Below are 19168 nucleotides of genomic sequence, written 5' to 3'. Positions count from 1 at the left end.
GTCAACTCTAATATGAGCAAAAAGCAATTACAAATGTGGCTGGCAGCCCCCCCCAGTCTGGCAGCAGGCACCCCAGCACCACGCCTCCCTGCTCCGTGTCCCCTTCTCCGAGCCCCCAGGCCCCATTTTTTAGGATGGGGTGGTCCTGTTCTGGAAACACAAAGTGCCAAAAAGGAGCTCGTTTTCCCCAAAGCAGCCACTTAGTAAGCCATGGCACGGACACTCAAGCACTTCTTTACAACACCTTAAAAAAAAAAACAATCATCATACCACACTCTTCCAACATTTAGGACTGACCCTATGGAGGAACAATTTTAGGGGAAAAAATGGATGTTTATCACAAGCTGTCTTAATGCATTTATTCGGAATTTCAAGAATTACCATTCCACATGTCATTACAGGTCCAGGTCAGGCTTAGGACCAGTTCTGCCCACCGCACACATACCTACACGAGAAAAAGCTGTGAAGTGGTACAAGCACAGATAAGATAAAGGTACTTTAGGAAGACAGGTTCTGCACCCTACCCTCTAAATAAATAAAATAATTCCTATTATGTGGGGATATAGCCATCTAAATCTGATGAGAGTTAGCACATACCAGTGAAACTTTTCTGTAAGTCAGGAGAAATACACAGACCTTACAGCAATTTTAAAAATATGCTATTTTAATCGCAATAGTGAAAGGCAAGGTGATTAAGCCATCCCAGTGAGTTGGACCCTTTTAAAAAAAAATAAAAAAAATACATTCATACATTTTCACACTTCATGGGCAACACACAATGTATGTATTAAACCCAATTATCATAAATCACTGAAGTTATTCCTTTAAAAAAAGGTTTATAGCTTTATCTCTACAAATATAAATATTTTGCAGAATGCTACAGAATTTGAAAGCTTCAGTTAAGCTCTACCCCAAAATAATCATCTCCTGAGATAAAATGCACAGCAGGCTGTGCAGTTAAATGTGCTGACTTAAGATTCACCACAGTATATGACTGCTTTACATTTTAATGTTCTTTATTCTGTCAATACATGTTAGGGCCACACCTCGTGTGGGAGGAAGTTGCTTTTGCAATCTTTTTGTAGTATTTACTGTTGATAGGCAACACTTCTGGAGGGGAGTGAAGATACAATTGGTTCATTGTGAAGATATAACTTGTACACTGTATTTTAGCATTTGGAACATCTGAATCTTTGTCTGGTGTTATTGAGGCTAAAAATAAAGACCAAAGCTTTTCTTTGAAGGATTAATTATTTGCATTTCCAGGTTGCCCTTATATGGGAGTCACTTTTCCAGTAAAGTAGATGTCACCAGAGGAAAAAAGAACAACACAACAAAACCCAAACAGATAGGTTAAGCCCTGGCTCTCAAAAGCAGCTCAGCTCTGTACAGTAAAAACATCAGCTAGCACACCTGACCTTCTACGATAACACAATCCCTCATGCATGTCAGAGAGCTACAGAAAGCAAATGAAAAAAAAAAAAAAAGCATGGCAAATCGCCTGGTAGCAAACTACCCACAATTATCTGTATTACCCAACATCCTGTGAACATCTGCTTTAAAAGTACTCTGAAGTACTTTGTCCCTCGGGCCACATAATTCTTTTTTGTAGCAATTATGCAGAACACACCAAGATACTGTTAGCTTAGAACTTGTTTAACATCTCTTTATATTTCTCCAGTCTCCACACAGATTCTCTTCTAGGTGCACTTTTGATAAAGCTTCAAGTACCAGTAAGAGCTCACAAGAGTAACCAGTACTTTCTGAGCTCCCCCCTTGCCAGGCATGAGGGAAATGGGAAGCTTTCCTGACTCACTGCTCTTTGGGCTCCAAGGGAAGCAGTATGCAACATGAGTCAATTAAGACAGGTTTCTGTAGCTTCCCTCCCTTCACATTTGCTTTTACAAAGACCATTTCCACTAGATTGCTCAATATGCTGTACAAAGATAAGCTCCTTTTGCCCTACCAGTATTCAAAGGGTAAAAGCAAACAAAAAATAATACCAACCCAAACCGCCGAAGTAGTTCCTGATCTGTGATGACTTCCCAGGTTTAAGGTACATGAAAAATGACTGTTTATATACACATTTTAATTTCTGCTCTATAGGAAAAAAAAAACAGAGACAGATCAGATAGACTGTGTATCTGAATTGCATATCTAAATTACCAAATCCAAGTCAATCTCGTTAGGCTTATTTTTCTCTGAAATACTTTATGTAAAAGGCTCTGAATATTGTTTTCAGTCTCTGATAAAGCTTTTAATTCCATATCTACAGAATCCTTAAGCAGGGCTTATCCTTCTACCTCCATTATTTTAATACAAGTTAGGGGACCAATTTAAAGAGGCGGAGAGAAAGCACACACAGAACCACCCCATGCCTGGGTGTTTTTTTTTGTTTTGTTTTGTTTTTTTTCCCCCCAGAAGTGGGCAACCCAACCATGGAGACTCTTCCTGCTCCACCTACTGCTCCCTGCGGTCCTGGGAGAACCTTGCCCGGAGCCTGGCACCAGCCCCTCCGCAGGCTGCTCCTGCTGAGGTGGACAAGCCTTTACTGTGAACCTGTCAACGGTGCGTTTGCTTGGCTCTTGCAGATGCCAGCACCATACCAGGCCTTGCCAGGAACCGTAAATCCTTCGCTCAGGGAATTGACAAGCTGTGGGCTGGCGAACACTTCAAGTGCTGGTTTTGCACTGCACAGCTCTACCGGTTGATCTTGCAAGCAACACATTGCCTGTTTCATCTTTGTCATTAAAGGCTGCAGGGTTCATTCAATGCAGACAACCTGCTACACATACGAGAAGGGGAAAACAGCACTGCACCTGTCAATATTCACAATTCAAATCTTCGCTTCACTTCATCTGCAATCATTTTTGCAATGGCAAGGGAGGAGGTAGCAGCAGGGGAAGGGGCATTTCGGACGTGAAGAATTCTGCTTCCGATATCTCCCGTGCCACCATCAAATACAAAGTCATCTACCAAATTTCCATCGCTGTCCAACGCTTGAGCTCTCACTCCAGAGGGACCCCTGCAAATCAGAGGAGCTCACTGTTAGAAAGAGAATGTTATAACAATCCAGTCAGCTTAACTGAAATATGGTAATATTAGTCATTTCTTTAAGAAAATGTGAAGGACCCAGGAATTAGTAACATTTCCAACACGTTTCAAAACCAAACCATAGAAACCATATAATTTCGAACTGAATCCCTTTCTGCTATACTAGAGAACCATCCAACAGAAACGAAGGAAAAGACAAGACATTGGTCCGCTCTATTCTAGATCAAAAAGGATTCTTATCTGAAGTTAGATGGATTTTAAAGTTACAGACTTTACCCAAGCTTTGACACACTCTCTCAGAATGTCAACACAATGTTTAGCAAATACCAGCAATGATTATATAAACAGCACCTGCATTTTTTCCAATGTTTACTTCTGTCCAGAAAGGCAGAAGTATTGACAAGCTGTCTTGGGGCTTTTGGTGCTTGCATACGTTGCCTCATTTCTAGCACCAGGCTTTTTCCCATGAAAAGTAACGTGTGACATCATGAAAACATTTTATGGCTGTGAAGTTTGCACAACACATAACCATGCGTTTCCACATGACAGCCAAGATGACTATTTCAAGGCCAACATCTTTATCACATGTGAAAACCAAGGAGCACCCAATAATTTATCAGATTAAAAAGTAACAATGACTTCCCAGTGGTATTTCTATGGTATCCTGTGCCTCACAATCTTTAAGGAATTTACTACCATAGCACTCTTTCCAATGTAAATTTGAAAAGTGCTGTAATTCCCATTTTACAGGGACACAAAGGGGAAAAAACAAAAACAAAAACAAAAAAAAACGAACAGAACACCTCAGGTGCATAGACAAATTTCCTGCTGTAAAAGGAGAAAGGGCTCTCAGACACTGAACACTGATAAGTACATCTATACTACGTCATTCCATACTACCACATTATAAATTACATCTTTATGATTATTCATATTATTATTATGCTAAATTTCTTCAGGTAAACGTATTCTCAACGTTTGTCCAAAGTCACAAGGCAGAGCAGGGAGCTGAATCTGATCATCCAAATCTTAAGGCAGTATCAACTCCCAAACACTGTGCCCATGTGAAGACGACACAGCAGGGTAGCAGTGGCTCACGAGTTAACTGTGCTCCTTCAAAATCCTTGCAGGGCACAATTACCTGCAGTCCTGAACCTGATGCAGCACCTGCCTGTCTGTCAGTAAGCAGGCTTTCTTCACAAGCATACGTGCTGAGGTTTTCCCAACGCTGATTTTAGAAAAGATGATTAGGATTACTGTAAAGGGCACTAGCACTCATGTAGAGAATTAAGAACCACAAAGGACATGCAAACATTTGTGACTCCTTTGTCTTACTCCAGAGGTGAAAGCACTGCAGTAAACATGGCACCATATTCTCCTTAAAGATAATTTGTTGGCAGATAGGGAAAAATCTGAAATAATAGCTCATTGTAGACTAATTCTGTGGAGTTTTCCATCTCAGAGTCTCTGTGACCCTCTGGTGGCAAAACCGAAGATACTACACTTTATTGATTATGAGTCAGTCTAAGAAATTTGCTTCCGTTCAACAGCCACTGGGGCTTGCTTGTCCAGTCCTGCCATTCTCTAACACCCTACTGGGTGTTTCCACCTCAGCGGGTTACTAGAGAAAAAACCAAAATGCATTGTTCCTTTGGAATTAGAGAACCAAGAACCAAGAGTATCATTTTACTAGAAAATAACCCCCAAAGTGGAGATTTCTGCTGTTCTGTAACAAACACAAGAAGGACATTCATACTGGGTCAGATCACAGGCTCACCTACCCCAGCAGCTTGCCTCCTGCCAGCCACGTGCCAATACCTGCACAGAACAAGCCCAGAAGACTTCTTCCAACTGCTCTCAAGTCACCACCAGCTTGCAGCACAGAGACTTCACCTCTCCAGTCCTGAACAGCAAGTTTCTCCTTTTTCACCTCTCCCACAAGCTCCAGATTTGCAAGTCCACCCTCCACAAACAAAGTTCTGGAGATCATTCCAGTCTCCTGTCCTGTCTAGTTTTAAGTCTCTGAAGTAACAGGATAAGTGTTACAACATTTAAGAAGTTATGCTTTATAAGCTACTTGTTCTTGCTATAAGGAAACGCTTCCTGATAGGTTATAAAATTCCTCCTTCTCCATTTCACATCATTCCTGAAGGTTATGAGCTCTTACATTTTCGGAAGGCAGAAAAATCAACTTTTTTCCAGCCTTATGAAGATTCCCGAGGAAAAAACAAACAATGAAATCAGGCTGGGGAGTCAAAGGCTACTCAGGCTTTTGGGGGAGCGCAGGGCAGCGTAACGAACTTGAGAAGCAGAGTGGGAGATGTCTCAGAGTCATTACAGTAAAATGAGGGCAGGTAGCCAGGCAGAGGATTTTCTGTATCTTTCCTCCTTGTGAAGTCACTCTCCTCCCCAAACACGCAAACAAGCCCTCTCTTTTCAAAAGGAAACCTTTTGTTTTGAAACAGCAAGCCTTGTCAAACATGAATTTCATGCCAACGGTATTCTGCCTGAACTAAGTAACTCCTTTTTTTCCCCCTCTTATTTTGCATTTTCTCCCTGCAAATATTTAGACAATGAAACCCACCTCCACGTACTTTAAATGCCTCAGCTTTCTTCACAAATCTTTTCAGTTCCCTGTCATTTCAACACTCCTTTGAATTAGTCTCTCTCCACACCTTAAGAAGCTGAATACAATTTATTGACATGATCAAACCAAGGCATTATTCACTCCTATCTGATGACACAGTGCTCTCAAGCACACAGAAAAACATCACTGTCCTCCTCCATGTAAAAAACAGAGGTGCAAGCACTTCTTGCAATTTCTGCCAGCTCTAGCTCTTTCCTAGCACTACAGCTTTCCACTTTTCATTAAATATCTATGCCTTAAGCCATATGTTCCCTTCCTGAGGGGAATCAGCAGCCTTCTCTTCTCCTAAATACAGGAAATTTAGCCGGGGTACCTATTATGCTACATCCCTCCCTCTAGTAGTATGAGTAACAACTCTCAGGCTTCCCCATTCACTAGCCATTCGCTAATGAATTTCATTAATTTTGCTTCACAAAGGAAGCAAACACTATGTTCAAGCTACTTGATGTGTCATTTGGAAGATATTTCTCTTTTTTAGCATGTCACATCTGTGAATTTCAGCCTAGGGAGAGTAAAAGTAACAAAGCTATTCATCAAACCTGCCTATACTTAAGTTTACATGATATAAAACACCTTCCTGGAGAAAGCATCCAAATACTTTAATGCTTTGGTAGTGCATTTTGGTGGAAGAAAGGAGTAAGCTACGCTACATTTGCTACAACCAAAAATAAGAGATTAAACAAGCCGTTGGGTGTTACTAACAAGAAAAGTTTTCTTTACCTGAGTACATCATTGACGGTGACCTCTGGTATGAACTTCTGAAGTTCCTTCACCTGTGCACTAAGGAAACACGCTCGGTACATTTCATTCAGTCCATACGACAGGTTTCTCAGTACAAGCTTCCATAACCCACTGTAGAAAAAAAATAACTGCAGTAAGAACAAATCTTCCATGATATATGCAGCCATGTCAAAATAATGTTGTCTTTAGAAGGTAGCAAAGGCAATTGCAGAGCAAAATTTCCAATTCCCTACGTCAATAATCCAATCCTTGCTTTCTTCTTGGGAAATACATGCTGGTTCTTCCCTGTTTTCATCAAACCTTGGAAACAGAGCTGTATCGTTCACTTCCATTCTTTCTGTGGAACATCACTCTGAACTCCAGTCCTTCCTATGTCCATGCTTTTTGACTGATTCAATCAAATCGATGCAAGAAGCTGAAAACCCACATGCGTGAGGCTTTTTTCTAGTTGTTCTGAAGAGATCATCTACTCCTAAAAACCTCAGCTTTCTGGTAGTGAATCTTGTTATGTCTTTGCAAGCCTTGCTTGCTTGGTTTTCCAGTATAAAAAGTCTATAGATAACAATCAAGATGTTTTCAACACTTTCCTTTAATAAACTGCATTAAGCTGAGCTCCTTGCCAGGAAGCTATTTTGCAGTTCCCTGACCTGTTCTGCAGCCTCTCTTTGGACCCTACCCAATATTTTCACATCCTTTTTTCCAGCTTAATTTCTAAAATTGAGCACTCGGTACCTGTCAGCCCCTCATAGAGAAGCAAGATTTCTCTTAATTTCTACAGATACTCTGTTGATTTACGCTTGCATTTTTAGCAATGATTCCTAGCTGCTCTAACATGCTTTGTAAGACAGCTTCCCAGTCTTTGTGGCTCTCAATGTATCTCCTTGCACTCTGATGTTTTTGAATTCTAAACTCATATCGATGACCTGATACAGTTTAACATGACAATCTAGACCACTGTGCATTCTCTCGTCCAAGCAACCTCTGCAGAGATTTTAATCCCACTGTCTATGTTGGTTAAAATACATGCATTGCACTCCATTGAACCAGGACCATTCCCAAAGCAACCCCATTAGTGGCAACACAGCTCACCAGTACCTCCTGATGAGCAGTCACATCCTCAGACCAGCTAAGAAATGCCTTGGTAGTTTACAAAAACTGAAATACTAGATTACACAAAGTTGAATCTCTTTGGGAAGTCCACCCGTATCAGCACAACACCAAAAACTTGGCAGGGTTTTTGACAAAAACGAGTTTCCATTGGATCATAGGCTGACATTTAAATTACTGTATTGAGCAAGCAAAAAGACAAGACATTATTACCTGTACAGCACAGCATCAAAGAAGTCTGTAGTACTGAAGTCAAACAATTTGTAGCCCTCTCGCTTAAAGGCTAAGACTGCATTAGGACCAAGCCAAACGCTGCCATCCATTCTTGGTGTGAAATGAAATCCCAGGAACGGGAACCGAGGATTAGGAACCTAAAGCAGGATACAAGTTATTACAGCTAACCTCAGCGGCTACAAACCAGATCAATCAAATAGCTATCCAACCACCGAGGCCAAACTACTCCGAGGAACATGGGAATCTGTGAGAAGGAAAGCACAGTACTTACAGGTTATTGTGTGAGAGTGAATAAAACAAACCCAAACACAATAAAGGAGCCGTCCTCCCAATAAATGGAAATAATTCATTTTAAATAAATAAAAAAAATGAAAAAAGTAATTCAGTTTGCCATTTTATTTCCATTCACCACAAGAACATTCAAGACAAATAACCACGCAGTTGGCTCCTGAGCTCATTTCTGTGTTTGTTAATTGTACAGTTACAGCACGTAACTAATTGAAAATGCTGAAGTACAGAGCAGGGCCAAGAAATACTGCATCCCAGATAAAGCTAAACAATCAACGTATGAAGAAGTATACGTGATTTCTCAGGCTATAAGTCAACCCACAACAAAACCAAGAACACACAAATGCTATTCACCAATAGTAATTACATTACAATAAAGTAGGTTATAAAATATAAGGAAAACCTCACCTTTCCTGTACAACTCAAATGGTTAGCAAGCCTGATTAATAGGAATAAGTATCTGCAGTTTCTTTTATTGTTTGTGAATGGAACACAGTGTAACTGTGTGTGAAGGCTGACAGAAACAAGCTGTCTATACACAGAAAAAAGTATAAAATAAGCACACCTCTCCATGTGCTGGGGTTTCAAGATCTTTAGCTGTAGGGGCCTACAGAGTGACTATCTTACAGGCTGAAAATAAGCAATCGATTGGTATATCAAAACATAGGTTATGTTATCAAAAATGTATCAAAAAGTTGAAGTAATGTCATAGTCATAAACTATAAGTTTCTTTCCTGTATTCAGAGCACTGCTTTTCCTGTTAGAAATAGGCTTCAGAATTTTTCTAAGCTTAGTGCAACCACTCCACAAACTAAATCCATTTCTGGTAACATATAACTAAGTGAATAAAGCAGTGTTCTAGTCTTATTGCCATGTTTGGCCATAACAAATTTTCAAAGGGTACAAACTATTCTCCCATAGCCACGGCACAAGGCTGGAAGCCATTTCCAGCCAGTTCCTCCCTCCATCCCAATGCAGGATCCTGCATCATTGCCAGGTGACAGGAGGCCAGACAACATCCGATACCTGAAGATCCATGGGGTGACCTGTGCCAGCTTTTAGCAGGCAAACCTAAGCACATATTAAAAAGGCACTATCTAAATATACTGCCTGAACTGATTAAATGCTACCCTAGGAATCCTCTCTTCCTGACTGATAATGTCACCTTCTCTTTGGAATTGTCCCTCTTTGTCACACCAGTTTTCTTACTAGACTGTAGAAAGCTTGTCCTTTTCCTACCACTTCTATTTTTTTGTCATACAAAGCAAAGTTAATTCAAAGATGAAACTAATAGACAATATATCTCAGTCTGAGCCTTCAGCATTAGCAGACTAAATTAAACCCTGCATCTAATTAACTGATAATTTACTGTTATATCTCATTGACTTCTGAATCCTGCCAACGGGTTTATTTTATAATACATGGAAAAAATCCAGGCTTTTGTGGGTATATGGCTATCATGTTAAATGTTTGATTCTTTCCCTAAAATAATACCAACCCATTCCTTTAGAAATGAATGAATAGAAAACCACACTGGCAATAATTTTCCCTGATGGTTCTTTTACCTGTTCCTTAAAAAACAAGCTGTCCTGTCAGAAAGCAACTGAACCTATGCTGAGATGTTGTGCATCACTATCTTCAGTCTAACAACAGTGTGATATTGCCCTTATTTTTGTCGTTTTAGCAATTCCTAGGACACACTGTGGAACATGCACAAGAGAGTACCTACCGGGTAAATGTTTCCTTTAACCATATAGCACTTCTCTGGTTTTAGCACCAAATAATCTCCACGGAAGGGTACAATACGAGGCTCAGGGCTGCAGCCGCTGATTTCAGACAGGCGGTCTGAGTAGAGTCCTGCACAGGTCACAATGTGCCGACAGTAGATTTCCTCACCCTGGATGGGGGAAAAAAGGCAAAGCCAAAACCAAACAATTAAAAATTGAACATATCTACTAAAAGATCACCTCAAATTCTTGGAAAAAATGAGTAAAAACCAGAAATAAAGACAACCACATTTTCAAAACATTTAATTGTTTCATTTCAGTTCCTATTTCAGATAACGTTCTCCTTTATTCCCTGGAAGAGAACTATCATAAAAGGGCAATTAATTGGATAGGTAAGGCTGGAAGAATCCTTAAAGAATAGAAGGGGGGAAGAAAAAAAAATCAGGAAGTGTCATCAACTCTCAAACTACCTTCAAGTTCCTTACACAGGCTTATTGCACAGGGCTAAGGCCCACCATGAGAGTTAAACACTGCTCCTCCAGCTAACCAACTACCTCCCTTTGGCACTCCCTCATTGCTGTCTGCATCCTACAAAGCACTGATGCCACACTAGTGCAGCTCCCTGGCCACATTTTCCTTGCCAGAGGGCACATTATAGGTGAGGTACCTAAACAACCACAAGACACTTGGTTAAATGAGGCCATTAACAGATTTCACCCCCGCACTGGGAGTGGTCATGCTGAACAGTAGCTTATCCAGACACATAAATTCATAGCACTGGAGAGCTGTTAAATAGCTCAACACCTTATTATCTGAATAAATTTTAGAAATCATAATCCACATCTTCAAATACTATGTGGTTGTTTTTTTTTTTTTTTTTTTTTTAATTTCCCCATTTAAAAACATTTTTATAAGGTACTCACTTTTTGATGAGGGAATCTAACAGATTTGGAAGCTACTTTTTAATTAAAGCAGGGAAATGGATCAAAAAAAGCAGCAGCTCTAACTTGAAACGCTATTTGGAATATGGTAGGGAAGGTGTTCTTTGTTCATGTCATTTTTTTTGTCTTTGTTTTCCCTTTCTCTCTCTCCCCCCAAGAAAAGAGCACAGATATTTTCTCCTGAAGGTGAAAAGGTTACAAGTACATTTGTTGTGCAGCATTAACAAACCTGCTTTAACAACCCCAGTATGTGTACCTGTTTCACTACATTACCTCGTGGCTTTCTGATAATAAAACGATTACAAATGCCTCCTTATCATTTTTATAGATGTCGAAGATCAAGAACAAACATGAAAATTCATGTTTCTCTCTGAATCAATACGTAATAAAAGGAGTCCATGGAAACAACAAGCGTAAGAATGTGCAAATAAGGAAGATAAGGAGCACATACCATCAAAGATGTCAAGCAGCAGAAAGTTATACTTTCATTATTATTCTCAGCACACAGTAAAATCTGAACATACTCATATGCTTTGTTAACAATTGACTGAAGTTGTTCTATAACAGCAGTCCTGGATGACAGCGAACATGTTATAGAAAAGCACCTTTAAAGCTTTCCAGAGGCTGACTAATGCACTAGGACTTGACACCAATTCTTAAGAAAAGGAAGAATAGCTTCCTATTAAGCAACGAAATCTTGAGTTTAGTTCTTACCTTGGAGTTCCTAACGATGACTGGGTATTTCAGTCCTGTAAGAGAATTAGACAAGAGAAGAAATTAAGAATTAAGGAATTAAGAGGACACATAACAGAAAACTGACAGAATGAGCTACTTGACACAACAAAGGGTTCAGGGTAACCGACATCATTGGACATGACTGTATTTATAAATTAATAGATTAGCATATCTATTAGCATAGATTCTGGAAGGATTAAAAAAAAAAAAAAAAAAAAAAAAAGATGTGTACCACCACAGATCTAACTCACCTTCTAGGATAAAGAGCACTGTCACAATCACACACATGCAATACCCTATTAAAATTAAATTTAGCTGGAGAGAACATTCTACTTCATCTATATTAATGTCATTTTCATCCACCAGTGTTTTGACTGAAGGGTGAACTGCCTGGGAAAAATAGTGAGTTTGTTGAATACTCTCACTAACATAATTTTGGCTTTTGTCTGAAAACATCCTTTTCAGGCAGAAAACTGAAATCACATCTCAAGCCTAATGCAAACATGTTTTGAACAAAATCTTTTGCAGAACTGTAGTAAATGAAGGGCAAAAATCGCCTTACCATCTGCACTTTCTGAAGAACTTTCTTTAGCCATCTCCATGCCTGTAACTTCAAAATCTGTCAAGATTGTTCCACCTGCTTCCTGGAAGTCTTCAGCATAGGACTCGGCCACTTGTTTGTAATTCACAATACCAGTATATGGAGAATCAAGGGCCATCAGACCCTGAAACAATATTAAGATATGAAAGAACAGTGAAGGCTGTATGTGCACTTTGGTCTTTGATACAAAACATATTTCCCCTGGAATGATGTGTGCTGCCACCAAGAAGGGAGTACTGGTGTCTCCCCATCCTGGGCTGCTTGTTCCCAGTCTCTCCATTTTCCAGCTCCAGTGGCAGTGTTTGTGTTTGCTGACAACTAATATGGTGAAAACTGCTTACAGGGATTTCACTGAACGTGAAAATACAACAAAAACAACTAGTTGATACAGAATGCTTAATGTTAAAACATGTTACCTAATCCTGACTTCATCTAATATGCATTTATTTTTCACCACAGACTATGCAGTTCCACCTACAAACAGTCACTTGGGAGTTTACCTGATGTGTGGCTACTACCAATGCCTCCTGCAAGGCTAAAAGATATGATCTAGCCTGGTCTCAACACCCACTGCATTGCACATCAGAGAGAGAAGTCCCTTCTGAGTTAGACAACAGCCTATGCCTGTCCTAGCAGAAAGCAGACCAAACTTTCAAGTTTAGTGCAGAGTGAGATTTTTAAATTTTTCTTAGAGACATTTAACTACTTTTTTCTACCAAAATGTCTCAGTTTCTCACTGAATTCTTATCCTGCTGGACGACAGAACGTTTTTCTAGTTCCAGCTGTAACATTGGGATAGTAGGATTGCTTTATCTTGCAGAGATGCTTCAAGCAGAAATATACTGAAGACTGTCAGCCACTTAGATACTACAATAAGAGCCATTCACAAGCCTGAGACAAATAGAATTGTTCATAAAATTGTCTTCTGCACAAAAGATTTCTCTCCACTTCAATGGTCTTATAATACATTGCACTGTATGTGCAGTTACCTTTCCTTAGAAGAAAAGGATTCAGCACAGGAAACCAAAGCAAGCGTAGTAAGCCCCACCTGAACCTAGTCATTTGCAGAAAGAAGTGCTCAGATGGATCTTGAACACGCAAAGAATGTTTTAAGGAGTGGATACAAAGTGTTTACAAGACCGAAAAAAAAGATTCCCCTCCAGAAAATTTTTGTCTGAGCCTCCAACTGCTCAGAAGCAATGAGTCATGCACTACACCGAGAGCAGGCTGCCAGATGAAACAGTATGGGGAATTTACATCCAGATTTTCCTTTCAATCAAAGGCAAACCAAACAATAACAACTTTGTATTCCACAAACCACCCACATTTCTCCTGCTGTCAAAATAAACAAGCTGAGAAGCCCTACATTACAGCCAAGTGGATAGGAAGTAACTCGATCAAAATTGGCTTGAACCAAGCCTGTATTTGCAGATGGGAAGGAATTTTCATTGCTGCATTACTGAGTTTAACATAAGTTAAACAATTTTAGTGTGAAGGAGCAGAACTGTCTCAGCATAAACTCAGAAATAGCAGTTGTGACCTTGGGAAAGGAAAATCTGCCTATCGACCACAAAAACATACAAGCAAGCTCCTGCAAGTAGAAGGGAAAAAAAAATAAAAATCACCGATTCCTATTGGTGGGAAAGCAGTTTGTTTTTTCCCTGAACACATAAATACAGAGAGAACACCTCCTTGTAAAGCTGAGAAAAGGAAGAAGTTTGAACAGCTTGCAGGTTCCATCTGCTTGCCTATAGATTCAGTCCTGTTCAGGGGTTACAGCCTCCTTTTCCACTTGGACTCAAGTGAATCTGGTTCCTTTTGTAGGCTGTAAGTGAAATGAGTTACCTGGTCTCCAATTCATGAATTCTGGTCCTTGTGACACAAACCAGAACGTCATTTGCAATTAGTACAGCAGCAGCAGCTCTTTATGTCGTCAGCACACAGAGAATTGGTGTGCAGTGAACAGATGAACAAGGAATGAGAACACACAAGCAGCAGCAAAGCGGGGTGAAAGTAAGCATGGACAAGAAAGTTTCTGCAGGATCACCTTATGTTGTGTTAGGCCTGGTCTGATTTGTATGTAATGGCAAACACACATGAAGAATTGGCCTGAGAAATGAACAGATGTATTCTTTTTTCTTAAAAATTGCATTTCTTCTGGATTTTCAGGCTCTTTTCGACTTGTTACCCATACAAGTTACCCCAAGGCAGAAACGTGTTCACGTTAAATTCAAAAATATCATCATCCGAAAAATTGAGATCTTACACAATGGTTAAATAGAAGAAAATTCCTTACCCTGCAGAAGGGTTCTTTTGCTTGTATTTCTTTTGATCCAATCAATTTCAGACCTCGGACATTGTTCTGCAGCCCTCTTTCATACAGAGCTTTGAGTCTTGGAATTTCATCTTGCTCAACGGCTACAATGAGCTTCAAAGAGATAACAAGGCACACCAGTGAGCAAAATACACAGAGCCAGTTCAGCCCTGGCACCCAGCCCAAACAAGCAAGCAACAGTGAATGTGTGAACAATGAATTACAATGCAAGGGGGAAAAAAAACATGGTTTGTGCCACTACTAGCACAAAAGTCAAAAAACACAACTCATCAAATAGCATCAATATACCAGGGAGAGTTAAAAACAAACGTTAATATATAGCTTGAGTGACTATCCATGGAAAATATTTGCTAAAAGTACTACGGGACCACAAAGCTGAATGTGAAGGAAGACAGCATGATTTCAAAGAGCCACTGGGGTGCTCCCGAAAAATAAAATTGAACGTAACCCAACACGTAAAAGTCTCAAACTGTCTTGAATAAAGGACGTGTTCTGACACAGCATCTCAACTAAACTGCACCAGCCTCACTCACTTCAGCACGTCGTTAGATCACAGCTATCACAAGAGATTTATCCAGGCTATGATACCTGTGCCAAGGACACCAGAAGCAAGCCTGTGCAGACCACGCTACTTCCAGGCCCTGCTCAGGTCTGGTACCTTTGCATTACCAAGGCACCAAGTTCTCCAAGCCTGGGGCTGCTCTATTTAAAATTTAATTCCCAATATCACCTTTCCTGGAATAAACACTGCTGAGGAAGGTGATGCACAGATACAGAAATTCGGTGCCAGCAAAGGACCAACAACGCTGCAGGGATTGTGTTAGCCCTTCCCAGCACCACACCTCTTGGTGCTCTGAGTCGAGAGCAGGCTTCTAACTCCAGGTGTGTGGCTGCACAAACCCACAGTGCCATCTTGTGACCAGTGCCACACCTTAAGGAGCACAGCACGAACAGTCCAGCCAAAAATAAAAGCGGAATCAGAGCAGGTACGGGGTCCACCAACACTGCCATATCCAGGTATCTCAGCTCTGCACCCCAGATCTGGGAGAGATCTTCACCCAGCTCCCAAATGGGGCTGAGGAAAAGCCACTGAGCTAGGAGGCCTTGAGGTGGCCCTCATCATATCACACAGGGTCTGTGCAACACTTCTAAGAGAAAGGCGTGTATTGTCTGAGACATTTATGAGTGACCTGCAAAGGGGAAACCAGGGAGGAGAGAAAGTCAGGTGCTGGTTTAGAGTGACTCAAGGTGGTTCAGAGAAGAGGTGATTGTAAAAACTGCAGAGGGACATTCCGAGATGAATGAGAGACCAACAAAAAGGCAGATGAAATTCAGTGCAGAGTAATGTGAAATGATGAGCACATAACTAAAAAAAAAAAAAAAAAAAGAGCCTCATATATAAGTGTTGGGCTCCAAGTTCAAAGTTATCAGGATCAAGGTCTGGGGGTTGTGACAAATGATCCTATGAAAACATCAGCTTCACGCCTGCTGACAGTCTAAATACCCTAAATGGAGTATTAAAAACAATCAGGAATGGAATACAAAATGATAATAGAGAACTTCACTATTTCACTGCAAAAATCCACTGCCCGACCACACCCTGAACACTGGTGCTTATCTTGTATCAAAGATGAATTGAAGTAGAAATGGTTCAGATGACAGGGATGACAAAAGTCATGAGGCGCCTTCTCTAAGAGGAACGACTGAGAAGGCTAAGACTCATCAGCTACGAGAGATGACTCTGGGAGGAGGAAATATAAATTTAAACATGGCTTGTAGAGTATGGGCACAGATCAATTGTTCACCACATCTCCCAGTAAAAGGGCTAGGAGCCCTTAGATGAAGCCAGCAGGAGCCAGTTTCAAAACAAGAGGAGGTAGTTCTTCATGCAACGGGCTGTTGATCTCTGGAAATGTTTTTAATTGAAAAACACTTGGACAAGAAACCCATTGAGTTAACGCAGACAAAACAGATCAGGCTCAGAGAATAACCTGAGCTGAAAATAGTTGGAAGCTGAGAGAATTAACAATTAACATGTTTGTTTGTCCTGCCTGCATTCCTCCCTTGGTCTCTGAAGATAACTCCAGAACCAGGGTGGGTGAACCCCGATCTGAATCAGTACAGCCACTCTTCTGTCTCCAGCATCTCAGGTTGTATGAGTTGAATATAATATGGTACAAATGCACGTACCTAGGTCCCACCTGGAGCTGTATTCAAGTCTGAGTCTTTTCAGAGCCTGCTATGCCAAGAAGCATAGCATATGCATACTGAAAGAGTTTGTGGCTCTGCATGGGTGTCCTCCTTCCACTGTTACCTAGGCTATTTCAGCTCAGCCCCCAGATAAGGAGGATTATTCCTTAGGCTCAGATAAGGAACTAACTTGAGTAGCTGGAAATAAAACAAAAAAGACCTTCATCCTGTAGGACATAAGTTGCAGAAAAGCAACATGGAAGAAAATACCATACTGGGGCACATGCTGTACACTGTAACATACATCACAGTTACAGTTTCAAAGGTAAAAACACACCGCAGTTCCTGTACCTTGCCACACTGCTTATATGGAATTCCCTTCTGGTCACAGTACTCATAGCAGAGAGCTGCACCCTGCACACACAGCTTAGCTTTCAGAGATCCAGGCGTGTAGTAAATCCCACTGTGAATTACACCGCTGTTATGTCCACTCTGGTGATGAGCTAAACAGAAAGAAAAATACACTATTAAAATACACGTTCCCAAGAGCGGTTAATTATTTCAGCTGTCAGAGAAGTGAGCAATTTGAGTTTCTGCCCTAAATCAATGTTACGAGAGATGCGCAACTAAGATAATCACACAGCACACAGGATTCATCCCCTGGTGCCAAAAAGCTAGAAAAAAAAAACACTGACACAGCAACAGTTAGTTAATAACAAGCCAACAAACCATCACAGATTGAAATGTGCTGAATCAATGTGTGGGGGGAGTTTTTCCTCCAGGAGCTACAACTGCATGCAAATCCATCCAACCTTTCTACATGTTAGTGTAGAAAGCATAAAATTAGTTTTAAGAAATTCCACTTTTAAAGCAAAATGCATCCTTAAAGGCCTCACGTAAAGTAATGTCATTGTAATCCTCCATTTCTTTGGACATGCTGGCAGGACTGGTACACTTTTCAAACACTTGTGAACTGGATCAGCTTGCTGTTTAATTACTTCGTAACTAATTAAGCTGAAGTAACTAAGTAAAATGGAGGTGAAAAATATCAAGAGCATTTTTATTAAAATAATTTCATTTTACTGTAACAAGTTTTACTGAAGTGATTTAAGTTGAAGTAAGAGGTTCTCCCTCCTAAAATATCAACTCCCAAGGGTTGCTTTCAAACAGCAAAGCAACAGGGCTCAGTCTTTATTATTTCAAAGCCAGGAGAGATGCCTAGGTGCAGAGTGCCTCAAGATTTCCCATAAAACATACGAAATAACTATTCTGATGTAAGCAGGCAACAGTGGGAGCTGTGCCACTTTACTCTGGCTAATGCTGGGCCAGTAACTAGCAGTATCTGCCCAGTTATCATTACTTTACCTTCGACCTCCCACCCAACTGGGAGCACCCTGTGCAGCATCTACAGGAATATCAAGAAACAAGGGGCAAACGATTGTGGTTTACAGCGCTAGCAATTAATAGACAAGCGTAGAGAGTGCCACGACCAGCAGCACCCAAACGTTTTTAAAATTGCTCCCACTCCGTACGGCACTAAAACAGCCTCATCCTCACCTCTCTGCAACAGCAGGAAAAGGTGAAAGCAGCAGAGCAATACCTGCACTGCTCATTCTTTCAGTTATCTGCTCTCCTTGTCCTTTTGCCCCAAACCCCAGCTGTGGTGCAGAGCCTGGTACCCCCACTGTTTGTGACCTGCTCCGTGCTGCCTCACCGCTACCCTTCAGATGTGTCTGGGGACGCTGGCAGCACAGACCATGGTCTCCAGACCAGCCTGGCAATGCCAGCAGTGAAGGGGACTGATGGCAGCTCTGAGGGACACCTGATGGACATGTCCTCAGGAGAAGGAAGAAATCCCATCACGGCACCAGTGTCTAGGAGCAAAGACGCTCGAACTAAGGTGAAACCATCACTTGCTTCAACAACAACGGCAGCTGCTCTCCCACTGCTGCTCACCCACCCCAAAAAGCATCTCCTTTCAAAGACATGCTTCCAAACTAGGGATGTTTTGGTGGAGGTATTTCGGCCGCGATTTCTGACAGCCCAGCAGCGGGACACCCACCGTACCTAGCTCCTTCTCCTTCTCCAGCACGGCGAAGGCGAGCTCGGGGTGCCTCAGGACCAGCTCCCGGGCGGAGGCGAGCCCCACGATGCCCGCACCGACCACGGCCACGTCGAAAGTGCTACAAAATACACGGAGAAGCGGCGGTGAGGGCTCGCCCGGCGGCTACCACCAGCCCCCGGCGGGGACGCGTCCCTCAGGGCGGGCGAAACGCCCGTCGCGGGCGCCCCCCTCACGTCCTCGGGGTGTGTGTGAGGGAACGGCCGGGGGTCCCCATGACCGAGGGGAGGCAGCGGGGCTCCCTCAGGGCCTCATGGCTCCCTCACAGCCTCCTCTTTCCCTCCCCGCTCCCTCACCTGCGCTGGCGGCGCTGGGTCCGCCACAGCGCCCCGGGCCCGCCGCTGCCCGCCCGTGGCCGCAGCAGCGCCGCCGCCGCCATTTTAGGGGCGGTGAGGGACACCACAGCGCGCCGCGCTCCTCCTTTTTCTCCTCCTTCTTCTCCTCCT

The 19168-nt window shown here is 41.8% G+C and overlaps 1 protein-coding gene across 6 annotated transcripts; it reads right to left on the bottom strand.

The window, feature by feature from the left end:
- Positions 1 to 345: 345 nt before the first annotated feature.
- Positions 346 to 19149, bottom strand: L2HGDH (L-2-hydroxyglutarate dehydrogenase). 6 transcript variants are annotated; one of them, XR_014618444.1, is made up of 12 exons: positions 19019 to 19149; positions 18668 to 18783; positions 16952 to 17103; positions 14372 to 14503; positions 12037 to 12199; positions 11454 to 11488; positions 9801 to 9968; positions 7763 to 7920; positions 6422 to 6553; positions 2820 to 3025; positions 2008 to 2095; positions 353 to 445 (listed from the first exon to the last, which is right to left on the bottom strand). XR_014618444.1 is itself a non-coding variant. In XM_084287089.1 (11 exons), exons 1-10 carry the CDS (start codon positions 19099 to 19101, stop codon positions 2830 to 2832), a joined length of 1335 nt encoding a protein of 444 aa, XP_084143215.1. In that variant the 5' UTR covers positions 19102 to 19149; the 3' UTR covers positions 351 to 2100; positions 2820 to 2829. The 6 variants fall into 6 exon arrangements, 3 of the variants coding, with proteins under 3 accessions (XP_084143215.1, XP_084143216.1, XP_084143214.1); XR_014618445.1 differs by having other exon boundaries at positions 354 to 445; positions 2008 to 2100; XR_014618443.1 differs by having other exon boundaries at positions 346 to 445; positions 2008 to 3025.
- Between the last annotated feature and the right edge of the window lie 19 nt (positions 19150 to 19168).

This window comes from Netta rufina (genome assembly GCF_964035555.1).
Source record: "Netta rufina genome assembly, chromosome: 5".
Lineage (NCBI taxonomy): Eukaryota > Metazoa > Chordata > Aves > Anseriformes > Anatidae > Netta > Netta rufina.
The sequence above is the reverse complement of the archived record's forward strand: the minus strand, read 5'-3'. Positions and strand labels throughout refer to the sequence as shown.

Bases quoted from the DNA above. Each gene is read 5' to 3' on its own strand.
- L2HGDH (XM_084287088.1), bottom strand. From the start codon at position 19,101: ATGGCGGCGGCGGCGCTGCTGCGGCCACGGGCGGGCAGCGGCGGGCCC. The intron at 17,104-18,667 runs GTACGGTGGGTG...CTTTCTGTTTAG, and splicing joins GGAGAAGGAGAAGGAGCTAG to CTCATCACCAGAGTGGACAT. The intron at 11,489-12,036 runs GTAAGGCGATTT...ATTCTCTTACAG, and splicing joins TTCTTCAGAAAGTGCAGATG to GACTGAAATACCCAGTCATC.